Source organism: Ambystoma mexicanum, chromosome 11 (genome assembly GCF_040938575.1).
Source record: "Ambystoma mexicanum isolate Mex_15411 chromosome 11, UKY_AmexF1_1, whole genome shotgun sequence".
NCBI lineage: Eukaryota > Metazoa > Chordata > Amphibia > Caudata > Ambystomatidae > Ambystoma > Ambystoma mexicanum.
In genome coordinates this window covers 1,376,004,348-1,376,017,265 of record NC_090934.1, presented here as the reverse complement: position 1 = coordinate 1,376,017,265, position 12,918 = coordinate 1,376,004,348, and the positions used below count along the sequence as shown (strand labels likewise).

The 12,918-nt window shown below is 49.4% G+C and overlaps 1 protein-coding gene across 2 annotated transcripts in view; it reads left to right on the top strand.

Annotated features, from left to right (window-relative positions):
• USP8 (ubiquitin specific peptidase 8) overlaps positions 1–12,918 on the top strand; it is a 1,053,131-nt gene that overhangs the window by 933,611 nt on the left and 106,602 nt on the right. For both annotated transcript variants that reach the window (XM_069624966.1, XM_069624967.1), the window contains one exon: positions 1,258–1,387. In XM_069624966.1, coding sequence (XP_069481067.1) covers positions 1,258–1,387 — 130 coding nt within the window. The remainder of the gene's footprint in view (positions 1–1,257; positions 1,388–12,918) is intronic.

Sequence of the window (12,918 nt, the reverse complement as noted above, 5' to 3'; positions counted from 1 at the left end):
GTCTGGAATTCTGACCCTCATTTGTGGCATTAGATGCCAATTAAGAGAACCATACTATATGTACAACATTATGTTACTGTAATTGCTTGCTTATATTGATCAAGGACCAGCAGGTTTGCTATCAACTGCTAAAGTTACTCAGAAACGTTTCATTAGAGGAATGCTAGCCCCTTCAGCAGAAAGAAGAATGACTGTCTGATAGATGTATGTAAAGTTACTACTAGTCTGCAACTATTATCATTCTACATCATTGTTAAGTAGCTCTTGAGGCTCATATGATGCCATGATTGCTACGTTGGTATTGAAATAGGACTGTTCGTGAAATTTCAGATTTTCTCACATCTGGTTTAATAGTTAATGGGTGTGGCAGCATGTATGTCTGCTGTTTTGAAATTTTGGAATGACAATAATGGACTATAAAGAGGTATGGTATATCTTGACACAAATTGGTTTGTGACGATGAAGAGAGAAAAACATACTATAGTTGAAATAATATTCCATTACGGTTAGTTGAACCTGCCCAGTCATTCTAGACTGGATTTCCTCAATACTGCTGTAATATTTGGAACAAGAATTATTTTCAAACTGTCTCATCACTGCTAAACGTATCAATTTCCATGGCTTGCACATTTTAATAGATTTCTAGTTTTCTGTAGTTTGTTTCAGTGTTTTGAAATAAGTAAACGATTTGAATGTATTCTACTTTCATCCATTTTCCATACGAAGAAACATATTGCTTAGCATATCTGTATTATAAAGGTAAGCACAATACCGTTATAGTTTCGCACACGTTTATAAGTTGTAGGATATGAGTGGATAAAACAAAGCCCCCAGCTTCACCAGTCAGCAGCAACTGTCGCCAACGTTCTCATCATGGGTTTTTTGGGTTTATCACTGCTTTCTCTAGAGCCTAGAATCCTTTCACGAAAATACAAGTTTGGTTCTATCACTGTGGTAGTAAAGGTGGTAGACCCATAATTAGTTAATCTAGCTTGCATCTACATACTTGTTTGGTTCGGTCACCTTGGTGATAGGGTTGCTACATACATAAACATATGCTAACATCAATACTGTATAACAATCAGAAAATTAAATACAGTATTTTGGATAGGATTAAATATTGAATGTTCCCCTGATGCGTGTATTATGTGGAGCAGATGAGATCTACTTTGTAAATGCCTTTAAACTTGTGCATACCTTTTTACTTATTCAAGAAATCGAAGTTCTAACCCTGCATTTGGCCTGTTTTGCGTTTAGATTTTCCTACGAAGGCCGGTGGAAACAGAAGCTTCAAACATGCGTTGATTTTCCTTTGGAATCCCTGGACCTGTCGCACTATGTCATTGGCCCAAAGAATAACCTAAAATATAACTTATTTGCTGTCTCGGTAAGTAAACTTGAACAAATTGAAGATGATATACAAGGAATTGTTTTAAAAAGCAATCAACTTATCTCCATTCCAATGTCCATGTAAATCACTCAGCAAAAAGAGTTTATTTTCACTGAAGAGCAGAGAAATACATTAAGTGTTACTCACCCGAGTGACTAACATAATCCTAGTCCTTAGTCCCCTTTCCTCGATCCTGCATGGGTGCCCCTCGCTAGGGTCGGAAACGGAGCCTTTTTCACTAGAAAAATAACACATTCCCTTTAAATGTATATGTGCGTGGGGACGCAGCCTTGGGAACCTGCGTTTCCTTAACCCTGCCCACCGGTGCCACACCTCAGGCCCCTTTGACGCGTTAGCTGTATTAGATCGTTTAACAACCCTGCTATTTTTGGGTGGGAGGGTATGGTGGGACTTATGGATGAAAGGGGACTAAGGACTAGGAGTACTTTAGTCACTCTGTTGAGTAACACTTAATAACTCCTACGTCGCGTCCCCTTTCCTCCATCCTGCATGGGTGATTACCACTGACTAGAAAGCCCTGGAGGAGAGTGATTGTGGATGCTATGCAAACAGGTTACGCAGAACCGCCTACTCGAAGGCAGCGTCAGCCGAGCGCTAGTATACAAACAGTAATGCTTGCAGAAGGCTGATGGGGTGGCCCATGTGGCTGCCCTGCTAATCACCTGTCATGGCACATGGGGTTGAAAAGCGACCGCTGCTGCCTTGGCCCGGATTGCTTGAGCATGCATGTCCCTTGGGACCTCCCTGCACTGTGCCTTGTATGCCTCGTAGATGTCCGTGACCATGCATCTGGCTATAGATGCCTTGGACGCTTGCTCGTCTGGTTTCGATCCTCTGAAGGTGACAAATAAGGTGTCCGATCTGTGGAGGTTCTTAGTCCTGGCCAGGTAGAACTTGAAAGCTCGTCTGACGTCCAGACAATGGAGAACCTTTTCGGCCTCCTCTGGCGGATTAGGGAAGATGGGGAGCACGATCTCCTCATTGAGATGAAAAGAGGAGACTTTTGGGAGGAGCCTAGGATGAGTGCGAAGCACCACCTTGCCCCGATGAAACACAAGTGTACTTCTCCGTAGCCACTAGAGCCTGAATTTCACTGAATCTGCGAACCAAGGTGAGCCCCACTAGGAGTGCTGTCTTGAGTGTGACTAATTTAATGTCTACTGTAGTAATGGGCTCAAAGGTTTTGTGTGCCAGGGCATGGAGTACCACATTAAGTTCCCAGACTGAGTGTGGGCACCTGACCAGTGGGTACTGTCTTATTAGCCTCACTAGATGTCTTTTGACCACTGGGTTGGATGACGAAAAGGAATACCCGTCCAAATTCATGTATGCCCCTATGGCCGCCAGGTATGTCCAACTCGCGTCCACCTGGACCGCTGATCTGGGTAAATAAGACAAGAATGATAGCACCTGGTATAGCGTGCACGTTAGTGAGTCCAATCCATTTTTTTTGGCCCAGAAGCAGAATCTGGTCAATTTGCTCTTGTACTGTTTCTGTGTAGCCTGACTCCTGGCTTCTCAGATGATTTCCAGGTTGTCTCCAGACAACTGGAGATGCTGAAGCGTTACTTGTTCGGGGACCAAGCTGCTAGGGCTAACTTCTCCAGGGAGGAGTGGATTACCACTCCCCCTTGCTGTACCAGGAGACGGTCCAGCCTGAGAGGGAGGGGAACCGAAAGTTGGTCCGACAACTGCAGCAGGTCTGAGAACCGCAGCCTGGCCGGCCACTGTGGAGCTATTAGAACAAGACGCAGCTGGCAGGCTTTCCTGATCTTGCTCACGACTTTGTGGAGAAGGGGGGGTCGGAGGGACTGTGTAAGTCCACATTTCAGTCCATTGAATCTGTAGCGCATCCCCCATGGAGCCCTGGCGGCGGCCACCCCAGGAGGCGAACCGCTGGCACATCTGGTTGCTCTCCATCGTAAATGGGCATATGCTCGGGTGTCCCTCGCCTACTGAAAATTTCCGTAAGGCCCTTCTTGTTCAACTGCCACTCGCAGTTGCCCAAGCTCAGCCAGCTGAGGCTGTCAGCCTCTAGGTTCGACTCTCCCGGAAGGTGCACTGGCAAGATCCATATGTCCTGCACAATGGCCCACTCCCAAATGGTTATTGCCAGCCTGCACAGAGGCAGCAATTTGGTGCCCCCGGTTTGTTGAGGACATGCAGGTAGAGTTGTCCGTCTAAATGCACACTACTTTTGCTCTTGATATGGAAAGGAATGCCCTGAGCGCGAGCCACATAGCCATCATTTCCTTCCAGTTTATATGGTTCTGCTGGTCGTCCCTCGACTATAGACCATGCACAGCATGTCCGCAGAAGGTGGCCCTCCACCCCTGGAGGGAGGAGTCTGTCATAATAGTGTGATCCTCCTTGGGTGGTCTGAAGGGTCTGCCTGCCTAGAGTTTGAGCTCCTGCCTCCACCAGTCCAAGTCCTTGTGCAGGTGCGCACGGTTTGGTGATTGCTGCCGCTTGAGTTCCCGATTCCTAATCCCTGGAGGCCAAAAAGTATAGGTGCAGCCTCCTCATTCGTAGCCTGGTCTAGGGAACCGTCAGGAGACAGGCCGCCATCACGCCTAATAAGTGCTGATACCACCATGCCGTGGTTATAGTACTGATGAGGAAGTGACCCACAACGGCCTTGATAGTTGTCACCTTTTCCCTTGTGTGGAATACTATTTGCCTCTGTGTGTCCCACTGAAGACCCAAGAATGCAGGTGTTGTGTCGGTTCTAGCTGCAACTTCTGACAGTTGATTGAGAACCCCAGCTCGTAGAGTGTGCTCATGAGCTTGCCGACTGAATACTTGACTTGCTTGGTCTAACCAGTCATCGAGATACGGGTATACATGATGGCCCTCATCCAGAGCAGAGCTGCCACCGCATTCATGAGCCTTGTGAAGACCGTGGGCGCTGAATTGGAAATGCAGACACATGACCCAAAACTTGAGGAAGGGTCAAGGACTGCGATATGGGGACGTGTAGATATGCGTCCTTCAGATTCAGGGAGCACGTCCAGTCTCTATCAGAGCTGGAGTCAGCATTTTGACTTTCTGTAGATGCAGGTACAGCTTTAAGAAGGCAAGATCTAGGACCACTCACAGACCAGTCTGGTTCTTCTTCTGAATAGCAAAGATGCAGGAATAAAAATTCCAACCCCTGCTGTTGGATTGGACCCTGCTTTACCACCTTGCTCTCAATAAGCGAGTGAATCTTCGCTAGGAGTAATGGTGTCCCGATGTGTGGGGGCGGTGGGGGATGGGGGATAAGGAGGAGGAGGAGATGGGTGAGGTAGCCGAAGCCCTGTGAGATTACAGAAATCACACAGGCGTCCGTAAACTGTGCCCTCCAAGCCTGACTGTGGAGAGCCAACCTGATCCGACTGAGGTACTGTGGATCTGAAACGTCCTGCCATTGCTTCTTTGGTTCTAAGGCTGTCGCCAGGTAGGGGGACTGAAAGAATCCCTTATGAGAAGACTTTTGGTGTTTACGCCTGTGCTGGCTGGGAGACCGGTCCGGCTGCCTGGCTCGGTGGTCTTGGAATCCCCAGAACCTGCTGAAGGTTCGGCCTTCTTTGTCTCAAAGAGACTGGCGCTGCCCAAATGTTTTGCTTGCCAGTTTGGTAAGAATAGCCAGTGATTTGGCTGGCTGGGAGCTGCTTTTCTTTTTGTCCAGCTCCTTGTCTGTAGTAGAGTGGAACAAGTAGCCTCCCTCAAAAAGGAGATCTAAGATTCTCTCTTGGACGTCAGGATTGAATTTGGTTGCCCTCAGCTAGGCAGTCCTCATGTCTGTGGCTACACAGACAGCTTCACTTGCCATATCAATGTGGGCAAATTTAGCCTCCATGATGTCTTGCACCACCAACTTGCCTTCTGCCATGCCGGCCTTGAAGAATGCCTGCTTGTGGGTAGGGAGGTCGGAGAGGAAGTCCCTCCACAGCCTTTGGTTTGCCGCAGCCAAAATAGCGTCAGCCTGTCTGAGATGGAGACCGGCATTGGAATACGCTTTCTTGCCGTAGGCCTCTAGGACCTTCTTCTCCTTGCCTAGGAGCGCGGAAGTGGACGTGCTTGCCGATGAAGTCTGCTGTTTGGCGTACACAGATGCCGCAGCGATGACGGATGACAGTGTCTGAAGGTGAATCAAAAAGAGTAGTGAGTCGCCCTCCACTTGTCTACATTTTGCATCTAGTCTTTGTCAGCTCTGTGACGTGAGGTTTCAACCACCCCTTCTTAGCCAGGGCCTCCACATCTTTCTGCATTGGAATCCCGGATCTGGACTCTGCCCCGATGGTGAGGACCTCCGTCAAGACCCCAGTCTATGGCTGTTCCTTTTGTGGCTGGGAGATGCAGAGGTACTCCGCCAGGCTGGCGTTTCAGTCATGGAATGCCCTTTCTGACGAAGCTGTGTCCTGCTGATCCCCTGTATCGATAGGGACCGCTGGGTCAACCAGCGTACAATAGTGTTTCCCGGCGGCTGTGAGAGTGCTGTAGGTGGAGGCAGGGCTGCAGCGACCAGAGCCACCAGTGTCATGGGTTGTGGCAGCGCCATGGGTTGCGGCAGCACTGGCTGCTGAAGAAGCATGGGGGTTATCATGTCCTGTATGATTCCCTTAAGAATGTTTCCCCATCTGCCAGGACCACATGAGCGTTAAGAATTTATCAAAGAAACGTTCCTCGCAGGCTGGCTGGGAGCGCTCCTGGGCTGGCGCCTGCTGTGGGGACATAAACCCCTGCTGCCTGCCTGCGCTATGCAAGAATGACGCATCTAACATGCTTGTCCCGTGATGGTCGGGTAAGTTGTGCACCAAGTGACCTGAGGCATAGGCACCCATTCTGATGTTGCAGTGGTTTCCCGCCTTGTAGGTTTGCTGGATGGGTGGCTTCTAGCCTAGTCACAAGGTTTCCCGCCATTAGGGTTCGCAGTTTGGCGAATTTCTGGTCTGGCCGCCATCTTGTCTGTGTGCGCCGCCGTTTTGTCTGCCCCTTCTGCACATGGATCCGTGGATGACATGGGCCTGGGTTCAGCCTCCTTGCTCGTACACGTAGGCTCTGTCCCTCCCTGCACCTCAGGCATATGCCTGGTAGGCTGTTGGCTCTCGGCCATATGCCTGTAGTGCTATCCGCGTTGCGTTTAGGCTCCCCCGCAGGAGTAGGCCTGGTTATCGTGCAAAGCCCCTCGGGATGAGTCCCAGTGTGTGAACACTCGGGCTCCTTAACAGCGGGACTGGGAGGATCCTCAGCAACCTCGACCGATAGGGTGCTAGTTGCTGCAGCCTCAGTATCCTTCTTGCCGCTGACTGGGTCCGACTGGCCCCTCCCGTTGGTAGGCTTCCCTGGGAAGGAGTCGCCCCTACGGGATGCCTTGCTGAATAATATACTTGCTTTCTTGGTCTTCCTTGGCACGTACGTAATGTGCTATGGCGGCGACCTAGAGAACAGCCCCCCCACTGTGTCAACCGGTTCTTGAGGGACCGGGGAGTGAGCGCGTTGCACGCAGAGTAGCCTTCCCATCCGTGGTCTTCTCCCAGGCACCGGAGGCAGATGGCGTGCAGGTCCAACATGGGAAATGACCTGTCACACGACAAGCACCTACCATGTCGGGCACCTAATGAAGCCCGCGGCGGACGACATGCGACAGGGACAGGCTGGGGCACAGGTGGACGGTGTAGCCCTGGAAGTAGTCGAAGTATCTGATTATTAGATTCAAAATAAAACTATGGGAAACTACGTGGAATTACAAGCCCAAAAGAGCTCAACCACGAGCGCTGGTGAAACCGGTCTGCTCCCATCGATGCGGAAAAGTGGACTGGGGTGTGGCAACGGTGGGCAGGGCTGGGGGGACGCATGTTCCCAAGGCCGCGCCCCCATGTGTGTATTAATTTAAAAGGAAAGTTTTATTCTTCTAGTGAAAAATGTTTTCTTCCAGCCCCTAGCGAGGGACACGCCCATGCAGGAAAAGGGAACGGGTTGTGGGAGTATAACACATTGACAAATACTTAATACCAGTGGAAAGTTGAAATGTGGTCAACGGTATTTGGCACCACCATTTGGAATCCTGTGTCTCCATACTCAATGTGCTATTTATCCCAATATGCAAGGCTATCTGTTTACAAATAATTCTTGAATCTATTATCTCGTAGCTGATGGATCATCATCCTAATAAAATGAGTAACCAACTACATACTGGGGTCCTGCAACAATGTGGTGCCAGAATGAAATCTATTGTACACTTCAAAACAGAAGTATAGCATGTCTTTGTTTTAAACAAATACAAACAAATTAATTGCAAATCCATTTGTAGTTCAAAGGCCTCCACTATATAGACATGTGTATCTGTGCAGTAATGCAAGCATTTAAATTGTTTTCTAGCTGTGTAACACTTTGATAACCTCCAAGTAATGAAACAACAATATTAATTTGTGGACTGAAGCAGAGACATAGGAGACTTGAAGTCAGGAGGAGGAGTTGACCATGGAGGAAGCTGGATGGGTGAACTCCTGAGCGCATTGCGTTCCAATGCCCCTAATACCCTTTAAAACCTGAGAAGCTCATTCCAAAAAGCAAGGAGATGCATCGGGGTGCTGGCGGCAGAATTCCTGCAAGTTTGATTAAGTTCTGATGCTGAATTGTGGTGAACGAGCTGTTGGAAAGGTGCCAAAATGGCAGTCTCACCGCAACCCGACAACCCAATGCTACGTGAATCGGCAGGGAGGAATTCACTCATCCTCCACCACCAATCGGGCCTGTGCCCCAAGCCTGATGTTGCTCTCGGCCTCTGTCGCAACGTATGGTGGTGTGAATTGGAAGCAGTGCAGACCGGCTTCATAAGCGGCGTCGGAATAAAGACAACACTCTGTAGATTTTTCTCATATGTACTTTATTCCTCTTGTCTGCTCAGTGGATAACATGGTGGTGTGGTAAAACAATACCACTGTGGGGAAACCTCTTTGATTTCTCCTTGGTTCAACTGGTTATTCACTTCTTTACTCTGTGGCCCACTTAATTCTATTTCAACTATGTCCATAACTTCTGTCCTGGAGAACGTTTATACCTTTTGCTGTTCCTCACAGGCCTCAACCTTCAAAAGGTGGGGTGGAGGGGGATATGGGTTCCTAGCAATGTTGCAGCGTGACTCGCATTCAGGAGAAAGGAATTCCATGTCGCTGTATCTTCCTCCTTGGTTCTGCCGCCTCCCTTTTGTTTTTCAGGATTCTCCCTCTTTGGATATATATTTCTGAGGCCTGTGGAATCTGCTTAGATCACATGCTGTGAATAGGCCGACATCTAGTGGAAACGGCAGAGTATTACAATTGTTTTTTTGAAACTCGAAAAGGGACGTCGACAGGGCGTGCCAGTAATACTATCCCTAGTGTGACATCCACTGTACCCATGACCCCTCACGTGTCGAGGTCCCTCAGATTGTTTTTTCCACCATTCTAGATGGATGCGTGTAGCGGAGTTCCACTTTCGGCGTAAAGCCATTTACTTATTCAACTACCGATAGTCCATGCTTTTTATCCTTTACTTCACCAACCATCGAAACATCACGCCGGGGAAGACAAAAAGACTTGTCTGTCGAAAGACTACCGCGACGGACCGTTCGGCCTTTGAAGGCCGCCCTGGTCCTCGACCCAGACAGTAGGGAGAGAGAGGGAGGTCATTTTAGGATGTATATGACCCTTTTTTTACACTATTACTTTTGCCCCAAGTGCAATAGAACATTTCTGTGGGTCTATAAGCATTTAGTCTGTAACTTGGGTCTCCCTAGAGACCACGTCAAGGCTTCTTGTCGAGCGTGTAGGCTCTTCAAGCCGAAGACTTTAAAGGACCAATCCACAAAATGCTGGGCCCACTACGCCAGGCAACTCGAGGCCATGGAGCATGGAGGTAGAAGGTCCTTTCAGTAATGGCAGCGACGCCACTGTTTCGGATGGCGAGGGCGACGGGGTAGCTTCAGTTACCCAAGTGCTGGCCCCGACCCCGGAGGACAGGCCGGCGGCCCTGTTGTGGGGACTACACCAGGCGGCGGAAGCACAACAAAACCATCCACCACTAAACACATAACCCCAAGTCGAGACTCAACACATGGGTTGAGTGGTCGACAACACACGGCACCCAGGGAAAGGTCAGTCGAGTCCCTGTCCTCTGGGCATTCTCGCTCGAGATCGCAGCACGACAGGACCCAACCGTCGAAAGACGGTGAGGGTGTCGCGTGTAAACCACCCTCTGAGGGTCTATCGTCCGCAGATGAGGCCTCGGCCCTACCCGCAGCCGAAAGTCGATGCTCTGCACCAGGTCAGGTAGTAGGCCCCAAGAAGTCGGATAAACAAGTCTCTGGGCACCAAGGGTGATGGGGGGGAAGAGCACAAAAAGAAGTCCTCAAAGATCCCTCATAGGGATAAACACCCTCATAAGTAAAAACTCCTCATAAAGAAAAACCTAAAGAATCCAGACCCATCCCTCACAAGGATAAACATGTAGAGGGTAGGCCTAACAAATCTGGGGTGATTCCTCCCACAGATGAAGACTTAGGACTTCCTTCCCAACCCTTGGTAATCCCAAATTCAGCAGAATGGTCTTCACAAGACATAGACAGGGTCATGAGGAGAATGTCCTTTATGGCCAATTTCTACGAAAAGGACCCTGCATACGTCCAGTTTCCACTCCACTCCCCCCACCACAGCTCCTTCTGCGTCTCTGCTCAACCTTCACAACCCACTTCTAAAAGGTCTTGTACCGAAATGCCAGTGTAAAGCACAGTCATAGAGCTCTATGACCCGGATCCGAGCACGAAGACTTCTCTATTGTAGAAGCAGCTGACCCTCAGTACAAGGAGGATGCAATAGACCTTTATTATGGGGATGATGAGGACCAAGAGGCTGACCCAGAGGTCATTATGTATCCTATAGACACACCTATTGATCAGGACCCTCCTTTCGTTGATGCTCCTATTGACAACCAACCCCTTCTTAATGAGGTGCTAGCCAGGGTGGTAGAGCACTTTCAAATTGACATGCAGGAGGTACAGGAGGATAAGGACTTTGTAGAACAGATCATTGGGGACAAGAAAACAATGGCACAGTGTATTTCTCTACTCAAGTCAATACAGCGCAGGATACAACCGTCAGTAGAAGCCCCTAACCTCACACGGGCTGTAAACCCACGTGTAGAAAACGTCTTTAAACCCGCACCTTCAGACCCACTGTATATTAGAGGTCAGCTGAAGCCAGACTCGTTAGTCGTAACTACAACTAGGAAGAGAGCGGGCACCCCCTTTGCTTCCTCTGAGGCCCCGCCCGACAAGGAAAGCAAACACGATTTACACCATGGGCAGAAAGGTCGCCTGCTCCGCGGCATACCAGACCAGAATTGAAAACAATGCAACCCTTTTGGCCAGTTAGAACTGCCACAAATGGGAGGAAATGTCGGCTTTTCTATCCTCTGCCCCAGAGCCACTGAAGTCCCAGCTAGCACAGGTGGCAGCAGAAGGGAGGGCAGTGTCAAGCTGCTTACTTAAGACCAACCTTGATGCTGCTGAGAATGCCGGAAGAATGATTTCTCAGGGTACTGTTATTAAACGTCATGCATGGCTGTGGCAATCCGGGTTCAGACCAGAAACGCAGACCACCCTAATTAACATGCCTATTGAACCCAATGTGCTCTTCGGGAAAGTCGTCGAAGACGCCCTTAAGACAGCCAAAGTAGAGTATGACGCACCTAAATCTTTGGGGCAACTCACCAACAAGCACCCGGCTGTTAAGATGGATTTCAGGACTCTGACCTAGAGGGGCAGAGGTTCAGAAGGCCAGCCTAGTTTCTTGGAACAGGGTAACCTCTGGACAAGCCAGACCAATCAGGGTAGCTATGACAGGCGGTCAAGACTAAGTCTCAGGAGGGGTGAGGGTGACTGAAGGACCTCAATGAGCACACAGAGTAAGGACATTTACAAATTACTCCAGGCAGGTGTTATATCAAAAATATAAACACATTTATTACAAGGCCTTTGTAAAATAGACCATAGCAAAAGAATCACAGTAACACTAAGTAAACCAACACAACACTATCAATACAATGTATATACAAGACCATTGAGGTCTAAAGGGTTAAGTGCACAAAATATGTCGACAACCTAGATGGGAAGGAAACAGGCAGTGCAGATAGTCTTTAGGCCAAGTTCAACATTGACAATTCACCTAACTAAGAGGCAGTCCAAGCCCTAAGAAGAGAGGAACCTTGTGCTCAATAGAACATGCAATGCAAACGCACACGGTTGCTCAATGGGCAGAACAGGGTCTCTTCAGGGGTGTCTAGCAGCTCGGGAAGGTGGATGAGGTGATGCAGAACAGGTTCCTCCTATTCAAGAAGGACCTCCACTTGAAGGCAGAGGCAGTTCAAGAGTTCGGGATGGAGTCGCTATTTCACAATAGCAGTGGAAAGGAGAGGGACCCCCAGGGGCCACTCGTGTTTAAAAACGGGTCCTTGCGCTAGGGGCCACCAGTTGGGGTATTGAGTACTTACCGGTCCCCGACACAAGCAGACCTAAACTTCGGCAGGTCAGTCCACTTCGCTTGCAGGTTCGAATGTGGCAAAAAGGACGTCTCGGCACCTTTTAGTTCCTGATTTACAGCGATGATTCCCAAATGGGACAGTGGCGATTTCTCCGCTATGGGTGGAGGAATTGGCCCAGTTTCACTGCAGCAGGCTTCAGGGGCAAGAGGGTCACAAATGCAGTGGACTTGCAAAGGACGTTGCTGCGGCAGGGCAACACGGTAACTGCGTTTACTACGGTCCTGGCGCACCCGTCTCACTTCAGACCTGGGAACTCCAAGTGTACGAAATTCGGTGTGAGGGTGCTGTGGACACAGAGCTAGCAGTATACCAAGTTCCAAGGGCCTCCTCGAAACGGCAGCAGTGACAGAGCAAAGCAACTGGGTAAGCTGATCAGTCCACTGGTTGGCCCAGGGACACTTCCGAGAAAGCTTACTTGCAGAGTTTGATGAAGGTGCCGAGAATAGTTGGTCCCACTATTCCAATGGATCGACGCGTCTTCGCAGATCTTCTAGGGTGACCAGATGCAGAGGGGTCCCACAGGACAACAGCGGGCTCAGGATGCCAAACCTTCCAGCGGGTCACCAGCGGTTCCTCGACTCGGCTTTGTGTTGCAGGGTACTTGGATCCTATCCTTTGTTCAGTTGGAACTCAGGAGATCGACATGGTAGTGATGTTTTCAGCCTCCTCTTATCCAAAGTTCCCTTCACGCCAAAACGGAGAGGACCCAGTGGGAGATCTGCTTACAAACACACACTACATTCGAGGACTAATCACGGACCACGGTGGTCCCAGTCATTCATGGCACTCCAGACTCTCTGGCACCCAGGATGTGTATTGTAACCAGACGTTACAGCCCTCATCCTGGAGGCAGACACACAAGGCATGCAGAAGCCCGTGAAAGCATTGGGATTCGCGGGAAAGTGCATTACCAAATAAGGACTGACCCGGGTCGACTCAACCTG